The sequence below is a fragment of the Sciurus vulgaris genome (genome assembly GCF_902686455.1).
Source record: "Sciurus vulgaris genome assembly, chromosome: 2".
In the NCBI taxonomy this organism is placed as follows: domain Eukaryota; kingdom Metazoa; phylum Chordata; class Mammalia; order Rodentia; family Sciuridae; genus Sciurus; species Sciurus vulgaris.
In genome coordinates, this window is record NC_136462.1 from 31,298,324 (window position 1) to 31,319,283 (window position 20,960).

Consider the following 20,960-nt stretch of genomic DNA (forward strand, 5'->3'; position numbering starts at 1 on the left):
TCTTATGTAATGTTCCCAAGTCCATGAGCATGTGCTATTGTTTTCATTTTACTGATGAGGAAACTGAGGCTTAGAGAAGTTTGAGTAATTTGTCCTGAGTTACACAGTGCAGAGGGAAGCTGAGATGTGAATGGGCTTGAGTTGGACCCCACTGGACTCTATCGGTCTGTCCTAGGTCTAGGCTTGGATCTTTTTCATACTGATGTCCCTTAATTTTTGTCTATCAGCCAACTGTCAAGTGCATCATATTACATAGTGACTTTTCAAAAAAAGATGAATGTGTTAACAGGCATTTAGCTTGGGGCTGCTGTAACAAAATTCCAGGATGGGTGGCTTAAATAAAAGAAATTTGTTTCTTACAGTTCTGGAGGTGGAAGTCCAAGATCAAAGTGCCAGCAGAGTTGGTGGCTAGTAAGGGCTCTTCCCTTGGGTTGTAGGCAGCCACCTTACTGTGTCCTTATATAGCCTTTATTCAGTGTGTGTGGGTGGAGAGAAAGAGAAGCAAGCTCACTGGTGACTCATGAGGACACTAATCCCATCGTGGTGGCCCCACCCTCGTGACTTCACCAGACCTAATTCCTGCCCAAAGGTCTCATTTCAAATAATATCACATTGGGGCTTAGGACTTCAACATACAAATTTTGGGGATGTGGGGATACACTTCAACAGATAGCAGGTGCATTTACCCTTCAAAATTTGTTTTAGTTAGCTTTTTCACTGTGGTGACTAAAATACCTGACAAGAACTATTAGAGGAGGAAAAGTTTATTTTGGGGTCATGGTTTCAGAGGTTCAGTCCATAGATGGTCGACTCCATTCTTTAGGGCCTGAGGTGAGGCAGAACATAGTGGGAGAAGAATGTGGTGGAGGAAAGCAGCTCAGGACATGGCACCAGGAAGGAGAGAGAGTGAGAGAGTTCTGTTCAACAGGACAAAGTACACCACAAAGGCACAACCCCAATGACCCTCCTGCCCCAACTAACACCCTCCCTGCCTACAGTTATCACCCAGTTAATCCTTATCAGGGGATTGATTAATGCACTGTTAGGTTAAAACCCATAATCCATATCACCTATAAACTTTCTTGCATTGTCTCACATGAGCTTTAGGGGGATAACTCCTATCTAAACCATAATGAAATTCTTTACTAACTTTTGCTGTTTGCGAAGGTTTATATGGACCCATCCCCAGCCTTACAAATTCTTATTGAGATTTTAATTGGCAAATCAATTTTACTATAGAAAAAAATTATACATTACTTTATTCGATAATTTTCCTGCATCTTTCTCTCATTCTCAGTCTCATCTTTCCTAGCTCTCCTCTCTTTTATAAACTTGCTTGTCTTTTGTTATTTTTTTTTTTTAAATAATGCTTTTTTATGCCTGAAGTGAAAGTCTTAGGATTCATTCTTGGCTCTTTGTTTTCCTTTATTGCCCGCATCAGCACCCCTTCCTAAATAGACTAAAGGTCTATCTCCCTCTCTCTGTCTCCTGGTTTCTGCCTGGGTTACTACCACCTCTGATTGGCCTTCATGCCTCTATTCTGCCTCTTATAGTCTGTTCTCCATGGAGAAGCTGAAGTGGTCTTTTTAAAGGTATAAAATAGGTCATAGGACACCTGTGTTCACAATGCTTTTATCACATGGGTATACCCCACACTCCTCACTGTGAAGGCCTGCATTTTTGCTTCTCAGGTCGTAGTCAGCAATATCAGCATCACCTGGGATCCAGGTGACCAGCTTGGTCAGGTTTGCCTAGTAGAGTGCTGAAAGTCTTGCCCCGAGAACTTCTTGGTCACAGGCAAACCTGAGTGCTTGGCTGACTTACTGGGAGCTTGTAAGATGTGGAATCTCAACGCCTACCTCTGATGTATTAATTTCAATTTGAATTTTAGTGAGATCCCTAAGTGATTTGCACAGCAAAAATTGGAAAGTCTTGGCCTATAAGATCCTGTGTTCTTAGGCCCCGCCAACTTCTTGGACCTGACTTCTCTCAGGTATGTGGTTGCGTGTGCTCATAGTAAGGTAGCATCCAGTGGGCTGGCTAAGCAGCACACTGCCTGGGTTCAGAGCCCAGATTGCCACTTACTAATATTAGACCTTAGACTGATTGCTCAGGCTCCTTGTACCTAGAGGGTCACCTATACACAATTCAAAGATGAATGGCATCTATCTCTTAGGTTATGGCAAAGATGAAATAATTTAATTCATATAAAGCACAGCACCAACAGAAAACATGAGGGATATGAGGTGACTTGACAGTCACATGTCCTGTTAGAGTCATGAGTTATAGTTTAGATCTTAGATGTCCCTCAAAGGCCCACATGTTGAACACTTTGTCCCCAGCTCAAAGTATGGTTGGGATGTGATAAAACTTTAGGAGGTGAGATCTAATGGAAGGAATTTAGGTCAGTGTGCCCTTGAAGGGGATATTGGAGCCCCCCCATCCTCTTCCTTTCTTTTATACTTGATCACCATGAGGTGAACAGCTTTCCTCTGCCAACCATTCCTGCCATGAGGTACTGTGTCACCACAGTCCCAAAGTAATAGGGCCAGCTAATCATGGACTGGAACCTCTGAAACATGAACCAATATAAACCTTTCGTCTTTTTAAGTTGATTGTTTCCTCTTAAGTTGATTATTTGTTACAGCAGTGGAAACCTGATTAACACACTGGTTCTCAAGCTCTGAGGGCACATCAGACTCACTAGGAGGGTTTGTTACAACAGACTCCTGGGTCCACTCTCAGAGCTTCTGATTCTGTAGGTCTGAAGTGGGCCTTGAATTTGCATTCTTAACAACTTTCCAGGTGAACCACTACCTTAGAGAAATTTGAAGACTGATGTCCAATCTATTTCTTCTTCTTCTTTTTTCTTTGGGATGCACTGAATCAGGTAACTGGCCAGGATTCAGGCTGTACTGTTACATGTCAGGAGGCAGACTCAGTTTTCATTCTTTTTTTTTTTAAATGTTTTTATTTTAAAAAATTGACACAGTAATTGTACAGATTCATAATGTTTTGATATATGTATATATTGCATAACATACACATCAGGGTAGGCATATCTGTCTCCTCAAACAGTTATCATTTCTTTGTGGTGAGATTATTAAAAACCCTTTTTACAAGATTTTCTTGAAATGCACAATACATTTTTGTTATCTATGGTCATGCTACATGCAAATAACACACTAGAACCTATTTCTCCCATCTAACTGTAACTTGGTACCTGTCAATCCACCTCTTCCCGTTTCTCCCCTTCCCAGCCCCTCCTCAACCTTCTATGAGATCAACTTTTCTCAGTCTCTGTCTGATGTAGGACAAACCTTTCTGGTTCCCAGCACCTGCTGCCTGGCCTGCCCTTTGGATGTGGCCCTCTGCCTGGGCCCTCATCCCTGGGCTGTGCTGCCCCTCAGTCCCATGAGTTCTTGACCCTTTCCTAACCTTCAGGTGTTCAGCATGACAGACTCAGCCTTTTTCTTTTCTTAAATACACTTTCTGTCTGAAGGTCCCAGAAAATGTGGGTACATTTGTGAACTGAGTTTTGGAGGGGTTGGTGAGGAGAGCTGGAGAGATGCAGGGTCAGGCAAAACAGGTGGTGACTTCTGAATCTAAATCATTGTAGTAATGATGTCCTGACAACTTCAGAAGACTGACACACCGAGATGCCCTGAAATCCTTGAAGGGAAATGAGACCACTTTGTTCAGAACCCTGTTGATACACTTATTCTTGAATTAATATTTTCTCCTTCAATGGACTCATTGGGTGGCAGTCCCAAGTTGCTGCTCCAGGTCATGACCCACATTTGTGAGCTTTTACTTGGTCTTTTCTGAAGCATCAATGAAAGACTGAGGTTGCTACCCAAGGCTGGAACACAAAGAACTTAACTGTAGTCTCTCTGGCCCCAGAATTGGTGGCGTGGTGTTCAAACTCCTGGAAAACTGTTGCAACATTTTGTCCAACTGCAAATTGCAACTCTAACCAGATACAGGTTGAGCATCCCTTATTGGAAATGCTTGGACCAGAAGTGTTATGGATTTTGACCTTTTTTTTTTTTTTTTTTTTTTTTTGGAATATTTGCATATGAGGGATGGGATCCAAGTCCAAACATGAAATTTATTTGTTTCTTATACACCTAGCTCGACAGTTACTTTAGACAGTATTTTAGTGGGCCTATATTTTGAATGTGACATGTCACATGAGGTCAGGTGTGGGTGGCATTACATCAGTGCTCAAAAAGTTTCAGATTTTGGAGAAATTCAGATATTGGATTTTTGGATTAGAAATATTCAATCTGTATGTTCATCCAGATGGAGACATCAATGTGAGCAGATGTGTGTTGCCTGTTTTTACAGCAGAGTTTTTAGGAGTGAATACAAGGTTTGTATCCAAAGGTGTGAGTTTATTTGATAAACATGGAGGAAAAGGAGGCAGACATGGGGAGGGGAGAACTGACACCATAGCAAGACACATAGCAAGATGGGGCCTACCTTCTCACTGGCTACCACTGCCCCAAGACTCTGGGGCCACTGAGTCTGGAAGTCTGAATTCCTTCTGTTCTGGTTTACCAAGAAATGCCTCCTTGGGGGAGACCCAAGCTCTTCCACACCACAGCTTTCTTCACTCTGATGGGGCCATTGCTCCACCTGACTCTGTTCCTCATATGAAAGGGCTGGGCTCTTGTGTTGCAGGATGGTGGGGTCACTCTGGAGTGAGGGAATTTTACATTCACTCAGTTCTTAGTCTTTTACTTCCCTTTGCTTGACCAGTTTTGTTTGTTTGTTTTCTTAAAACCCATCTGGGAAGATTTGTTCATCCTTTCATTAAACATTTAGTCCTAACTCTGTGCCAATCCATGTGCTGGGTGCCAGGGACAAGGAGATAAAGGAAGGACATGGCTCCTGTCCTCAGGGAGCTCATAGCTAATCAGGGAGAGACTCCAACACTAACATAAAGTGACAATGAAAGGCAGAGTTCCTTTGGGTTTGGAAAATTTTGCTTTTCTGCTTTTTCTTTTACCCTGTTGTAGTCTTCAAATAACAGACCTGAGAGGGAACTTAAGTTACCATCTAGCATATTCTCTTGCCTTTAGATAGGCATGAACTCAAACAACCGGGCCTAGGGGACCCTTCCCTGAGTGCAGCCAGGTCCTCTCACTCATTTCTAGCTTTCCCGTGGCATATGCTGCCATTTCAACTCGTTTTGTCTCACGCTGTCCTTGACAATACAGCGTGTGGCAATTTATCAGTCTCATCCATAAACTTGGAAGACTTATGAAATCAGGCCTCGGCCTTCCTCAGCAACTAATCTCAGTCCCTGGAATGATTCGGCACCAGCACCCTCCCATCCCGATCCTACATTCACATTGTCCTCAGTGCTGGGTGGTCAAATGACACAGGAGGAGGAGTGCGTTCTCTGCCATTGAGGACTCCTGATGTCCGAAGTGAGTGGACCCTGGTGTTCATCTGTTGGACTCCTGGATTCCCTGCTTCTCCACATTTGGGGTGGAAATCGCCCTTCACCTTTCTCTCGCAGCCCTGGGGCAGGCCCTGATCACTAGGATATGGCCAAGAACCAGCCGGAATGGAGTCCCAACACTTTTATTCCTTGGATCTGTGGGATTTATTTTTTCATCAGTTCTCGGGAAGCAGTGAAAAAAGGTGTCAGGCCTTAGGGATAATTTATATGAGTAAACACGTAAGGAGTAGGGTGAGCCAGAGCATGAGAATTAAGGCCATTTATCCAGGCTTTGATGCTGCTTGCCCTCTGGTCCAGCCTTCCCCACAGTCTTGATCACGCCACTTTTAACCCTCTCCTGGCTCTGCTCCACATTGGGCTGGCTCGGGTCTCTGCCCAGCTGCCTTCTCTTCCCTAGCCTGCTGCCTGACTCTCCACCCCTCCCACATCCCTCAATTAAGGCTGGGGAGAAGGTAGCAGGATGTGGCGGTGGCCTCCAGCTGAGGCCGGCTCACTGATTCTGAAGGGAAGGCACGTGGGTTTACACCCTCCCTGTCTCTGAAGCGGCCTTCTCCAGCCTGGTCTGTCCAGTGTGTCTTACGTGGCCAGCCCGGGGCTGCCTTTCCATGTGGACTCTTTTCCTCTCCCCTTTTCTTTACTCCATCTTCTAAAGATGCGCTCTGCACAGCCAAGTGGCACCGGGCGAGGATGCTTTACACTTGAGAGATGAAGTAATAACAGGTGGCAAGAGCAGAGACTGCTGGAGCCCAGGATTTCGGTTGCCATGGAAACATGTCAGACCTGTGGAGGGACACAGGGACTGTCAGCCATGGAAGGTGTTGGGGGAACAATTCAGAGGGGTGAAGAGAGGCACATCTCCTTCTGGAAGGCTCTACTCACGGCCCCTAAATTCCCCAAAGGCTGCATACCCCAACCGAGCAGGCCCCAGAAAAATAGCCGCTATACTGGAGCTGGCTGGTGGACGCTGAGCATGGCCGCGTGCTTGTGCACACCAAGCCTGGCAGGCAGTCCAAGCATCTGCTCAGAATATGAGGCCATGCCTCTGTGTGTGCCAAGGAGGAGCCTCAACTTCTGGCCTGCTTCCTGTTTCCCCAGGACCCCTGGGATGCAGCTCTGGTCTCTGCAGAACCCAGGTGAGGGGCCGTTGCTGGTGGCCAGACTGTCCCCACCATTAATTGCTTTCATGAATGGCAGCAGAGATTGGACTGAAAGCAGGAAAGATAGCACTGTCTGTGTGATCATTTTATGGAAGATTCAGGGCCTTTTGCCATCGATACAAAGCCTGATTGAACTAAAAACCCTGACAGCGTGCACTCATGCCCTTTTAGGATGCCTGCTCTCCCTTACCTGAATCTGGTGGCAAGCTTCTTCTTTGAGGCTTGGCTTTTCTTTTTCTTTTTTTGCATCGAGTTAAGTCAATACTCCCTCCTGCCTTCTGTTATTTTTTTCTGCATTTCTTGATGAACTTTGCTCCTGATTTCCATTTTTTTCCTTTGAGCTTTTTGAGAGTTACCACCCTTAGGTAAATTCCTAAACTCTTAAGGTCCACTTTATTTTCTCTACAGTTTGTTTATATCTCTTCTATGATCTCAGCCCATGAACATTTATCAACAGTAAACTAAATCCATCATTGTGGACACTGCCATCAAGATACCTCAGGTCTTTGCCCTACCTGTCATCTTATTCTATAAAGTGAGACTCAATTTCCCATAAGCAGAAGCAGAATCTCTATTTAAATCCTGCTTGCAAGGTTTGGGTGAGCTTCCTATTTATAGTAAAATCCTTTTTATAATGATCTCATATACAGTACCAGGAAATTGCTCACGGCTGGGTCAGGCCATAGGCCAATCTGGCCATGGTGTGAGCTTGTCTTAAAAACATCCCGTCATGAGCCTCTGGAATTCTCTAGAGAAGGATTTTCACAGGGTATATGACAATAAACAGGGTTACCCAGGATGGATTACTGTGGTAGGGACATTAAATTTAAGTTCAAAAGGAATTCCTGCTTTTATCAGGCCAATCTCAATAATTTTTATGGTTTTGGGCTTTGTAAATAACATATGGGGTGAATCAAGTTGACTCTAAAGAAATTTATGAAATACTTGATATGCAGGGTATGGCTAGCAAGTGTTTGCTTCTGGACTTTCCAGGAGGCAGAGAAGTGTGGTTAGAGCCAGGATCTTGGGACACGGACAAAGCGGGGCTGCACCCTGCTCTTCTCTTCTCTTACTGGCTGACTCGGAGCCAGCACCTTGGTTTCTTTGGATTTTAGTTACCTCATCTGTCAAACAATCCTACTTTACAAAGACTCTGTAAGAATCCATGAAATGGTGTATGTAAAGCATCCGGTGTAAGCTCCACCTCAGTTTTGTAGTGTACTAAACTGCTTCTTTTTCTTCTCAGTAAGCAATTGAGCAAAAGAGAGGCTGACTGGGTGGGTGTGACCTGGCATCCACTTCTCAAGAGACAGTGAATTATGGTCTTAGGTTTTCCTGTGTGATTGTGTACATTGTTATTCTTCCAGCAACACCAAGCCCTTAGGGCCCTGTGCTTGGGGAGCTGGCCGTTAGTCCAGGTCAGATGACCCACCCATCCATTTGGACACAGACCAGTTCTTCTCTTTGAGGAGCTGGGAAATAAACCAAGGGCAGTGAGTGATATTCAGAGCGACAGATAACTCTGCCACAGGGAAAGCAAACACAGTATTCTGTCCCCATAAGGAGGAGATCCCAGGGGAATCACAGTGACACCTGTTTACATCTCTGCCATCCCCTTCTAAGCCATTCATCCCACAGATTGCTGGCAACTCTTTCCAGTGTGCAAGGCACGTAGATGCTCCAGCAATGAGTTACACATGGTCCTGGACCTGAAGGAGTAGACCATTTAGCTTGAGGAGATGAGGTGGGTGTGCACATAAATCAACAAGAGAAGGGTCATAGTAGTGATACCAACAGAATGCCCTCCCCAGTGTGTGACTGGTCATTTCTAGCTGGGAATTGGGAGAGAGTTCCTTGGAAGAAGCCTCACTCCGAAACCAATCTGAAACACCAGAAAATGGAAGAGAACCAGAAACTTACGGTATTAGTCTGGCCCGTGCCACTTTACTATGAAGAATGCTTTGAGCTCACGGTTGCAAGAGAAGAGTAGGAACTGAAGCAAAAAGGATTTGTTTGAAAATAAAGCATAGCTGTTCATTGTCACTTTCTATACTGGACCATTACTAGACCAAATGCACACCTTATCCCTGCTGGCCTCGTATACCAGGGCCAGGGAGTGAGATTTTAGCACCTGCTCCTTCCCTTGGACAGGCACTTTGTATGACCAACACACACACACACACACACACACACACACACACACACACACACACGGGAACTTTGCTCTGACTCCATCTCATTGGAAACTTCTCTTTAGATAAATTAAATTCAGCTCCTTTGGCCTTTTTATATAGGGTCATTTCCTCCATCATTATCTGCTTTGCTGTACTAGGTCATTTTTGATTTTTTAAAAAAATTTCTTATAGCATTGGAGTTCTTGATTCAGTAGGGTATTCTACCAGTGATCTGTTGATGACAAACACCATAAAGAATTATCTGTAAGTTCTTACACTCTATATTTTACTTCTTTATCCTCCTACACCACAGGGGACTCACATGTGTTGGAGACAATCAGATTCTCAGGTTGCTTAAAGATTTTGTAAATGGGGAGGAAATCAGACATTATGGGAAGTTCTTAAGACTATAAGAGAGACAGATAAGGAGACTGGGCCTTTTGAGAGTTTTTTTGGGGAGATGATAATACATTGGATTCTTTGACTGCCTTTCTGTAGGAAGTTACCTAAGTTGTGATTGGCATTTGTACATTTTGTATCTAGTTCATATCAATCATGAAACTTATCTTTGATTTACCCCCAGCCCCTACATTTTATGTGCCCTACCTCAATTTATGTTTATCGCTTGATGGATTTCTGTTTCTTGATGAGAAAAAAAAAATTTATTTGCTTCCTAGACATGCTTGGATTTTAAGAGAATTCTAAAAATGGAAAGATGGCAACTGAAGTAGAAGGAAGAAAGGGATGCTGGTACTTCTGGATTTGGGCCAACCACATTTTATAGGCAGAGTAATATTTTTGCAGATGTACTGGGTTTTCGAGATTATTTGCAAAATCACTTCATATGCCATGTGGATGTCTTGGAGATCCAGTGGCTGAGGGAAAAGCCTGTACTCAGCAGACCACAAAAGGCCACCAGCTCCTCTGCCTCCCTCAAAGACCAACACTTTCCTAGCAGAGAATTGTCTGCCTCCCGAAGATGGAAATCAATGACTTAGAAACTGATTAAACAGTCCAAATAGCAACTGATAAATGGATTAACCCTCTGTAATATAATTCTGCTAGCTTTTGTCTTCCGCCTTCCCCAGGTAAGTTTACTATTCCTGGAGGCAAAGCAGAGGCATGGACGAAGTGAAGGCCAGAGGGAATCATATTAAAGCGGGTGAATCCGTTTATCACTTACTGTCTGGCTGGTATTTCTGCTCACATATCTTCTTCCTTTTACAGATTTATACCCTATGGGACTCTGATTAATGCTAGCCAGTGAATAATGAAGATAGCAACAGACATTGGGGGTGCCGAGGGGGAAGATACCCGGTGGTTAAGGCTGATCCCACAAAGAGAGACTTTTCTTCTTAGTTGCAAATAGAGAGTGTGAATGTGATAAAGAAATTCCCACAATAGGAAGAGAGAAACAGGAAAATGGAGGCATTTCTCTCATCCAGAGAACCTGCCCAAGATTTTTCAACCAGTCCCTAGAGACTGAGGATGATTTCTGTTCTCAAAGATGTACGGTTCTCATGAAGTTTTGTTTTTGAGGTCATGTCCCAAGATTTTTCTTTGCCTTCATTTAAGAACTCTCAGTTACTGTGAAGGTCTCAAGCTTAAACACATGCTCACTGACTCACCATTTGGCCCAACCCTGGCGTGAGGGTGATCTTAGCACCTGGTAAACCTGTGTCCAGTGTGATTCTAGGCATTTGGGGTTTGCAGATTAACTTGTCCTGAGTGCTTTCTATGATCAATGAGTCGGGACTTCAGGGAGATGAAGCTGAAGAAGAACAGATACCTGTGTACCTGCCAAGATGTTACTCAAAGTCCCCAAGAACATCTCTAATTGCTTCCTGGTAATGACCAGCCACCGATGTTTCTTTGTTTTCCTTTTCAGGGACAGGAGGAATCTCTCCTAAATAAGAACATCTTTCTCAAAAGCAAGGCCCAGGCACTGACCATTTCTTTTCTTCTAGTCATGAGTCTTTATGGTTTCCATCTGCTGTTTGGGGCCTTGACTTGGAAAACTGATTGCTCAGGGTTAAGAGAAGTTCCTTTACCATCCTTCTGGGTGGTTTGCTCATCCAGAGGAGCAAGGTAGTTTCTATAGAACTGGAAATGATTGCAAAAATTCAACTCTGGAAGACTTGCAGGCCTTTGTACTATTGAACCAAGAAGAATCCAAAAGAAAACCTAGCCCAGTATCACAACTGGGTTGTAATAAAACTTTACATTCCAAACTCCATCATCTTTCTGGAGTGGATTCTGCCACACTGCGGGAGGAAAAGGGAATAGTAGGAACACACCTCAGCCTAACATTGGAATTTTTAAATGTTTCCACAGCCCAGAAAGGACCAGATGGGACAGTAATTCCCAATAACTACTGTGACTTCTGCTTGGGGGGTTCTAACATGAACAAGAAGAGCGGGCGGCCTGAAGAGCTGGTGTCCTGTGCAGACTGTGGACGCTCTGGTGAGTGTGGCCCCTTCCTGCATCGTTGCCCATAGATCAGGAACTCTTCCACCTCCATTCCTCTGCCATCTTTTGGTGGTGGGGGGTGGGGGAATGCAACAAAGAAGTGATGCTGGTGATGATTTTGAGTGGAGAGGGGTTTTCAGGTCATTTTGAAATTTTTCTTCTTTGGGTCTTAAGAACCAAAAGTTACGTTCTGGTTCTGGAGAGAAGGAAAAAGAGGAACTTTTGACTTGTGTCTGGCTTTTCCATGAGGAAAGGGAAAAGTAAAGTTTGCATGACTTTACTTTGTGTTGTGGATGATAGCAAGGTAGAGTGGAAACACTTGGAGACCCAGGCAGCATGCTTTCTTGACTGGATGATGCATATGTAATAAAAAGATGTATTTGTTCTGTGGAAATACCTGGGATGACCCTGGAGAGTATGGATGTATGAACACGGGAAAGCAGTCACTTTATGAATTGTGGGAGATCCCTGGGCTCCTGGGTAGCTGTAAACACATCACCTCCATTGATCACTCATCTCATTTTCTCATATGGAATAGAAAAAATAAACCCTTATAAATCAAGGAGGCAAAAGGCAGGCATCCTGGGGTTTATTTGGAGTTGACTTGTATTTGTTGTTGTTATTGGTTTCTTTGTTGTTGTTGTTTTGTTTTTATTTCTAACCAAAGACTAAAATATCAGGAAAAGATTTTTGGTCTTATTCCTTCATTCTTAAAATGAGATCAGGCCTTTGCTCTTATTTTGGTTTTTAGTTCTAATCAAAGCATTATTTTGGGTTTATCATAGTTGGTTGGTGCTACCTATTTTTCCTATGATATCATAACTAGACTGACAATAAGGCAGAGAGGAAAGAGGATCGCAGACCATCTTTAGTCTTACCAACTACTCACTAGTGGGTGAAGCAATTTGGCTGGGTGCAAGTTATTTTTCCCTACTGCCTTTTAATCCAGTATTGTTTCCATTCTCAGTCCCAGGGGAAGGACTGAGATGACCATATCTTGGTTTACCACTCAGTTCTTCCTTGCTATGTCTATAAATCTACACTTTAGATCTTTTATATTTCGATGCCAGGGTTGTTTAGGGCTCAAGATTGCCTTGAAGGACAAATCAGTCATTGAAAAAGGACTTAGTTTCTGTTGCACACAACCCTCAACATTTAACTCTCAGGAGACCTGCCAGGGTGGCCCTTTTGTGCAATTCTGTCAATTCATTTATGATCCAAACATGATGCAATATGTTGAACTTTTTATTATACTTATGCTAGCTTAGGAGACAGGACCCTTGTGGTAGTATATTCTGGTTTTTAGACACTTAAAAAGAAATAAAAAAAAAAAATGAACGAAATTCAACTGTGCTTCTTTTTTTTTGGGGGGGGGGGGAGGAGCAAGCAATCAGACAAAATCTCTACTGCCAGAAGCAAGGTCATTGGTGCAGTGATGCTCTAAGCAGGATATTATGGACTGCTATAGGTTTGGACAGGTTAGAGAGGGCAGTTCAGAGCTCTCATTGCAAACTGCTATAATTTCTCCCTTTTCTTTCCTACAAAAATTGGGTTACTTGAATCTGATCCATGGGGCATCAGAAGTGGGAAGCTGATTTTATCTATACCAAGCCTCTCTTTCCACAACCTTCATGCAGTTTTTCTTTCCCAGGTTCTGTCTGCTATGTGACTCAGGGGGCCATTTATACCAGCCTAGATATTCTCATTGCAATTGCCTAGGATTAATTTTGGTGGATCACTTAGTCAAGGTCTGACTCTGATGTTCCTGAAATAGTTGATATCTTGGGAATACACAGGCGGCTTAGCCCACGGGGACGTGCCTGTTAAAGCAGGTGGGCAAGTACTTCTCTGGAGCCTCCCCAGGGACCTTCCAGAGACGTATGAAGCCTGCGGGAGTTGCCTTTCCCTGCCCGCCTACCCCACTATTTCTGTTTCCTGGGGGAAAGTGGGATGCCTCAAACTGGCGCTGTAAGAGGGACATTACCACCATAATCCGGGGCAGTCCTGGGGCCCAGAACAATGTGAAGAAGTTTAAAAATGAGTTTTGCAGATTTCAGGATACTGTGCTTTATTAGGTTGATTTACCCTACTTTTCACCTTCTGAGTTAGAGTTCACAGCCTGAACTTTCTGGACTAAGAAAGACTTGGGCATGGTCAGTGGCGGGGGCGTGTGTGTTTGTGTGCGTGCGCACGCGCTCATGTGCCTGAGTGTGGGTATGGATCACAGAAATTTCTTCCAGTGGTTAAAGAAAATGAGAAACTGTTTTATTACCTACCACTTCTTTTTTTTTCCCCCCAACTTCTTTTCGCTTTCAGTGCAAATGAACTCCATGGTGTAAGGGTAGAATTGAAAGGGTTCCTAAAGAATGGGATTAGAAGCAGGTAAAAATAAAAATAAAGCGGACAGAGGATTAACCACATTGAATGGGTTATCTGACAGTAATACCTTTGTAAAGCTGACTGTCAAAGTGACGGACAAACATTGTTCAAAGAAACATCAACCGAGAACACCAAAGAAATACCATCCAGGCTTAAAAAACCATGGGGGAAAACAAAATCCTTGTCTGGGGCAGGGTGGAGTGAGCGTGCGCGTCTGTGCGTGCGGACGCGGAGAGGTCGCGCTGGCATCTCTCGCTGTCAGAAGCGGTGGACGTGGCTCTTATGGTAGGGACCATGCCTTTTTCGGGGAGGTGGGAATCCTCTTTCCTGGAAGTGTGTGCTTTGTCCCAAATCCCCGTCAGCAGGTGATGTACCCGGTTAATCCCTTTTGGTGTGACAATGGTTTATTATCTTGCTTTTAAGAATAACATGGTAATAACGTAATGAGAATATTAATAATGCTGTCTGTTGCTTAACCCATGTGCTGATATATTCATCATACGTGTCAGCTCATTTGGGAGGAGAAGGCAGGAAGGAGAAGGAGGCAGCGGCCGCAGCACGCACCACGGAGGACTTATTCGGTTCCACGTCAGAAAGTGACACCTCAACTTTCCACGGCTTTGATGAGGACGATTTGGAAGAGCCTCGCTCCTGTCGAGGACGCCGCAGTGGCCGGGGCTCGCCCACAGCAGATAAAAAGGGCAGTTGCTAAGCCTGCGGAGCGGACTGGGCGCTCAGCCACCCCCTCTGACTCTGGTCGTTGTTCCGGTTCTGATATATATTTTATTTTTAAACGAAAGACGACTTAGTTTTCCCCCTGATCCTTGCTTTTTCCTCCCATCTTCCATGAGTCCTTTCCCCTCGCCATCCCTCTGTTCTGGGTTTGTACAACAAAAGCACAAACTACTGAAAACAAAACAGAACCAAGACAAAAGAGCAGAATGAGAGTTCATCAGAGAGATGGCATCGCACTGTATTATTTATGTACCCTAGAAATAGGAAGTTAGGTGGTTCTCTCTTTTGGCGGGGAGGGCATCTTTTTGACATGAGCAGAGTTGATTTCCTCGGTTTTCATATGTATTGGCAAAATGAAGAGAAAGAGGAACACTGGGTTTGGAAACAAAGAGTCAATAACATTAAAATTATTATTTATATATGCTAGCTATTATTAGAGTCGGACTTTTTTTTTTTGAGAAAGTAAGAGAAGGGAAATCAAAGGCATCTCAGTAATATCCTGTTTAGAAGCGAGCCACTGGGGGGAGAGTTTGCTCAATGGGAGAGGATTGCACCTCTCTGCGCCCCACGGAGTCCGTGGCTCCCCACAGCAGACCCCCTCCCCATGTCTCCTCCCCGACCTTTCCATCCTCCTCTCTGCTTTCGGGAAAATGGCAGCAGTCCCAGAGAAGGCCTGCCAGGCACCTGGCCTCCGTCCAGCTCCGGCCCTGACCAGCAGCCACCTCCTCCGCTCCTCCTCCGTTCAGCAGAGCTGCCGTTTCCTTGCTGCTGGTTTTTCCTCACTTTCCTCCTGGCGAAGAGCAACTTCCAAATGCAGGAATGGAATATAAGCAAAAGTCATGGGCTCAGCAGTGACAAAGCGACCCGAGGCCACCAGGCTGGTGGAAGAACGATACCTCACAGTATATCTCCCCTCCCCTTGCCCCTGTTTAAAACAGTTACTGCCCACTGGATGATCAAGCCTCCTGTATTACTTCTATTTTTTTTTTTTTTTTTTTATAGTGCCTGCCGGGCACTTTGTTTTATGTTTCCAATAGCACCTCCTGAAACAAACCAAAGCAACACTTGCTCAAGGCTGGATGGAGAAGACCTGTTCACCTCACTGGCAGTCCCAACAGCGACCAGCTGCAAGGCCCTACTCAAAAGGTAAGTCTTGGCCGACCTGTCTTACCACCAGGGCAACACCATCATATTTTTTTTTTGTTTGTTTGTTTGGTTTGGTTTTGTCTTTCTTTTTTCCTTTTGTCCCTTTGGCTTGCTCTTTTGCTTTTCTGGGTCCCCTTTCCTTAGTGTGGGAGTGGTTCCTGGAGTGTCTTCCATCTGGCCAGCAGTGGTCTGTGTGTGTGCATGTGGACTGTGCGGGCCTGGGTGCAGACGTGGGGCTGAGCTGGCTTGGACTGTGGAGGGGCTATGTGTGGAGAATGGGGAGCTTCTGGCTTCAACTGCAAGAGAAGTGGCTGGGGGAGTGCTTGGCAGACTCTGCCTCCCTTGGCTGCGGTGGAAGTGGAGTCCAGGGTACTGAGTTTGGAGTTGGTGGCTGAACTTGAGTAGGAGTGAAGAGGTGCAGCTTCAGGGCCCTGCATGTCTGGGTGGCAGTCCTAACTCCGGGTACCAGTTTCACTGCCCAGGGGATGATCCCAGATTAAAGAAGATCCTTGATTAGGCACACCACACAACAGGGCTGTTTTGAAGATTTTGAACCCTCATGACAGATTTTCTCTGAGAGACATGAGCAGTGCCATTTGATTTGGGTTGGGAGATCCAAGTGGCTGTCCTGCTATCTGGTTGCTTGTAAATGTCTGAGGAGATCCACTTTGCAGATCCAGCCTTTGCAGATCTCCTGAATGAGATCACTCATTAAAATAACAAATCAACCCAACAAGTACCTGGTCAAGCAGACAAACCCACAAACGGACACTTTGGTGCTTCCCTGGTAGCCTGACAGGGAGAGGGCTTCTGTTTTTCTCTGGTTTCAAATGGGTATATGCTTGCCTGGGCATTTGTTCTGTTTTGAGAGAACAAAAGTAACAACCCCACCCACTTTTGGGATGTTCTGTCTAATCTGTATGTGGTTCTGTCCCTAGGGAGCATGGCATAAACCTCCAGGGTTGTGATATTCCTGCATGCTCACATCTGTGAATGTGCCAACACAGTTGATTCTGGTAGGTTTCAGCTAAGAGGATACAAGCTAGACTTGCTGTCAATTTCCACTTCTCTACTTTATTCCTTTGACTCAGATGTTGGATTCATAGCCTTATGACGTGCCTTACTGATGAAATGTGAGCTTTCATGTTAATAAAAGTACGTTCAATCCATGTTCTCATTTGAGAACTGTCTGGTTGTTCGTGGTCCTGGAATTATCAATGAAAACTTGGCTTTGAACTCAAGATTTTAAAAAGATCCACATAATTAAAACGAATTATAAAAAGGTCTAACTTGTTGTTCTAATGGGGAACCAACAGTTTAGAACTGTCTACCAAGACAGATTCCTAGGGAAACATCTATCTGAGGATAGATCTTGCTTATCTAATTTATCTAATTTATTTTTACTAGTACAACTTGATTTTCAATTTCACTTAGTAGGGATAGCAGTCATCCTCACCTTTCTCAGCCAATGTGAGCACAGCAGTGTCACTTAGCATTGCCTGAACATCTCGTCTCACCTTGCTTATAACATCTCTCGACAGACTCAGAATTTATAGTCTTAAGAAAGAAAGGAAAAGAAAAGAAAAGAAAAAAGATCTGGAAGAAACTTTAAAGATGACCAAGTTCAAATGTTTCACTTTTAATTGAGGAAGATCAGCCTGGAGAGACTGAATTGTTTGAGAGAGTGGAATGAATGTTGCTTTGGAGGCAAATGTCTTAAGGCAAAGCAAGGAAACTCTGAGAGAGAAGGCAGAGGAGGAGGGCACTGGCTGTCCTGGATTTCCAGGCGCCTCGAAGGTTGATGCTGCCTTTCCCTACCTTTTTCTAGGTAACAACCCTCAATGTTTATGTGTTAAGCACTGTTCTGGGTACTTTCCTTGGAATGGTTCATTTAATCCCCTTAAGCTCCCTTTGAGATAAATGTTATCCCCATTTTACAGATGAAGAAGCTGAGGCTTAGTAATAAGGTTAATAGTATACCTAAGTCCCCACAGATAGTAAGGGGCCAGGTTCTGATTCCTAGCAACCTCAAATCTATATATTATACCATTGTCTAGCTGACCCTTGGATGGTTTTCAGTTAGGGAAAAAAAAAAAAAAATATATATATATATATATGTACATTTATATAAATACATGTATACTTTGCTCAGTTTCAGCTGAGGAAAAGAGTATTTGTAATGAACATAGCTTTAAAAGTCAATCTTCTTAAAAGCAATTTCAACAACCAGAGAGTAAACAACTAAGTCCTATAAAAGAAAATTTTAACCAAGATTCTGTGCAGAATATTAAAGATAACTCATTTTCCAAACCATCATTTCTAGACATTCTCTCCCAATGCCTATTGGAGACTAGGAGATCTTTTATTGTGACCCCAGGAATTATAGGAGCTGTGTGACCCATGGGCACACATAACTTTTTATGGTTGCTTTTGTTAAATAAGGATCATGACTCAGATTTTAAAATGAAAAGGAGATAGGATCATAATGATGAAAATGATCTGACCTGTTTCCTTTGTCTTAGCTCAGTAAAGTTCCACAATGTTTCAGAAAGGTCACGTAATTTTCTGAGTCCTTGCCTAAACATAGGGGAACTAAAGGTACAGAACTTTCTAAATTTGTTACAGCATTCAAATCCTCCAAGGATGTAGAGGTGACTATTGTTGTTGTGATAGGTGACTATCTGGTGTTTTTTGCCAATCCAGAATAATCTAATTCTTTGTATCTGTTACTGAGACTATGTAGAGATGAGATACTATAATCACTACAACACTGGAATGAGAAATATGCATTTAATTTTTTAAAGGTACTTTAAAGCCAATAATCCAATTTGCTGCTGGTATTTTAGGGAGCAGGATTTAATAAAAAATATGATGTTCACATCAATAGTATCCCTTTAAGTCTTCCTGCTCTCCATGCATCTAATGGACTACAGCCTGATATGGTCTTTATAACACTTGAGGGAACACAAGATCATTACTTGGGGAGAGAACTAAAGGCTGTTTGGAGGTTCTCACTTCATGGTGGAATAAAATTAATTAATTTTATCCCAATATGCCTCCTGTTGCAACTGATGAATATGATCTTGAACATGTACTTAAAGTTTGAGCAGACTCATGCGTTAGGAATTTTTCCGCAGGGGATTTTGTTTAGTGTTGGAGGTGGAGTTACTTAGGTGTGTGTTTTTGGAGTGAGGCATTTTTGAGCTGGTGAGTAGAAACCTAGGGTAGAAATGAGATGCTCTGGTCTTGACTTTGTTGCCATGGGGCTCTGTCTCAGTTTCTCTAGTTCTAGCTCTTTCCCAACCATAGTATGTAATCTACATTATCTCATAATGATTCTTAAGACAACCCTGAGGTGGGATGGATGTCATTTATTCCCACCTTACTGGTGAGGAAACTGAGGTTCAGTCAGATTAGACGTTTGGTCCAAAGTTCCAGGGTTAGTAGTCGGCATCTTGGTCTTCTAATTCTCTTTCTTCTGTCTATACTGATTTCCCCAAAGATTGCATTTCAAAGATTTCGAGACTAAAATCAGTGAAGGGCTTTGAGGTCTTTTATTTAAGACCTCTTTGGGTTGAGAGGAGGTATTTGGTTCTCTCAAACAAAAACAAAAACAGAACAATAAAACCAACCCATTGCAGAGTAGAATCCTGCTGAGAAAAAGCTGGATCTGAGACCTCAGGAACTTTCTGACAGTACCAAGGCTGAGCTTCCTTAAGGGCAGTGTCTTGGTGGTAAGGTAGCAGCGAGTGAACACTTGGGGCACTGTTTTGGTCACACACCCAAGTGCTTCTACATGAAAACAGTGAATTATATGACACAAATGTGCTTAATAAAAGTGATTTCTGACCATCTACTCAAAATAACAGTATAGGAAAAGCCATTCTGCTTGATTGATTTACAAAACAACCGAGAGATGGAAGGTCCCAGTCAAAACTGAATTATTAGTTAAAAACATTGGCAATAGGTTTTCAAATTATCTAAACATTGGTCCTCAGCCAATAGTTAAGACTTTAAAACATTTTAAGATTTGAAATAAATGCACACATACAGAATACTTACAAAAATAGTAACAAAGAATTCCCATATGTTCTTCCCCCAGATCCTCCAAATAACCACAGTGCTATGATCACAATCAGGAAATCAACATCCACACAACACTACAGTCTACAGACCTTATTCAACTTCTGCCAGTTGTCGCACTAATGTCCTTTTTCTGACCCAGGATCACATGTTGCATGTATTTGTCTTATTCTCTTAAAGTCCTTTAACCTAGAATAGTTCCCCAGTCTTTGTTTCTTATAATCTTGATATTTTTGAAGAGTATTGGCTAATAACTTCATAGAAAGCTGTTCACTTTAGGTTGGGTGCTGTTTGCTAATGATTAAAATGAAATTGTGACTTTTGGTAGGAATATCCCAGAAATGGTGTCGTATCCTTCCCAGTGCATTGTATCAGGAGGTGCATGACTGATTTACCCCATTTGGCTTTTGAGCTGAAGTTTCAGACTAGTGTGCTTACAGACCTGGAATGCTAATATTTTCATTCAGATATACCTTCGTTCATTTGGTGACTGCAGACTGAGTAATAAGAGTATGCATGTGACAACTCAGCCCTGTAAAGGATACGATGCAATTAAGTATGGTCCAGTGGATTTATTGGTCGATGGATTTATTTGCAATTTACTTGGGCAGTCTAGGTATTCACAGATAGTTAATGTGTAGGTGTTGTTGTGGAGTGTAAGTGATTATTTTTGTTGTGGATCACAGTAGTGAGAGAAATTTTTTTGGAGGGAGTCATCCAGATCAACAAAGAGCTCCTGACAGTCGCTGTTTAGTAGGTAGGAATGTCCATTGTCTGACAAAATGGAGATAGAGCTGAACAAAAAGCAGAACTGGAAATCACAATCTGATCCATGAAAAATGGCAAAAATCACAATATGCAGACATGCTTAAGGATCATCCTGTATCATTTTGTTCCTGCTATTAGTCTTTCTCCTCTAACACATGACGTGCTCCTTGAAGGCAAAGGTGACATCACTTATTTTCCTCAGAGAGCACCCAACACCGTGGTGCCAGAGTTATTTGCTGAAATAGACTGAGAACCAAGCAATCAGTGGAAATATCATTAAATCTCATTTTGTACCTGGGGAATAGTAGATAAATACCGTTGACGGAGAAGCCAGAGGAGTCATCTCTGAATGCAGGGGCCCTTGTTCAAGTCAGAGGGGCTGGATGAGAGTCAAGGGCAGTGACGCCTTGGGAGGGAAGGAGGATGTGAAGGCAGGGGTGGGGGAAAGCGGGTGGAGGGATGAAAAACCGAGCCTCCTCGGAGGGGATCGAGGACACAGCAGGACATAGACTGTGGCCTGCAGGTGGCCAAGCCAGAGGCAACGAAAGAAGTTGGATGTTAAGGGTGCAAAGTTGG

The 20,960-nt window shown here is 43.4% G+C and overlaps 1 protein-coding gene across 6 annotated transcripts in view; it reads left to right on the forward strand.

The window, feature by feature from the left end:
• The window catches only part of DPF3 (double PHD fingers 3), a 255,087-nt gene that overhangs the window by 187,438 nt on the left and 46,689 nt on the right, over window positions 1-20,960 (forward strand). For 5 of the 6 annotated variants that reach the window (XM_079129846.1, XM_079129845.1, XM_079129847.1 and 2 more), the window contains exon 8: window positions 11,139-11,267. In XM_079129846.1, coding sequence (XP_078985972.1) covers window positions 11,139-11,267 — 129 coding nt within the window. Of the gene's footprint in view, window positions 1-11,138; window positions 11,268-14,161; window positions 15,534-20,960 lie in introns of all 6 variants that reach the window. The other variant, XR_013762256.1, reaches the window with a different exon arrangement.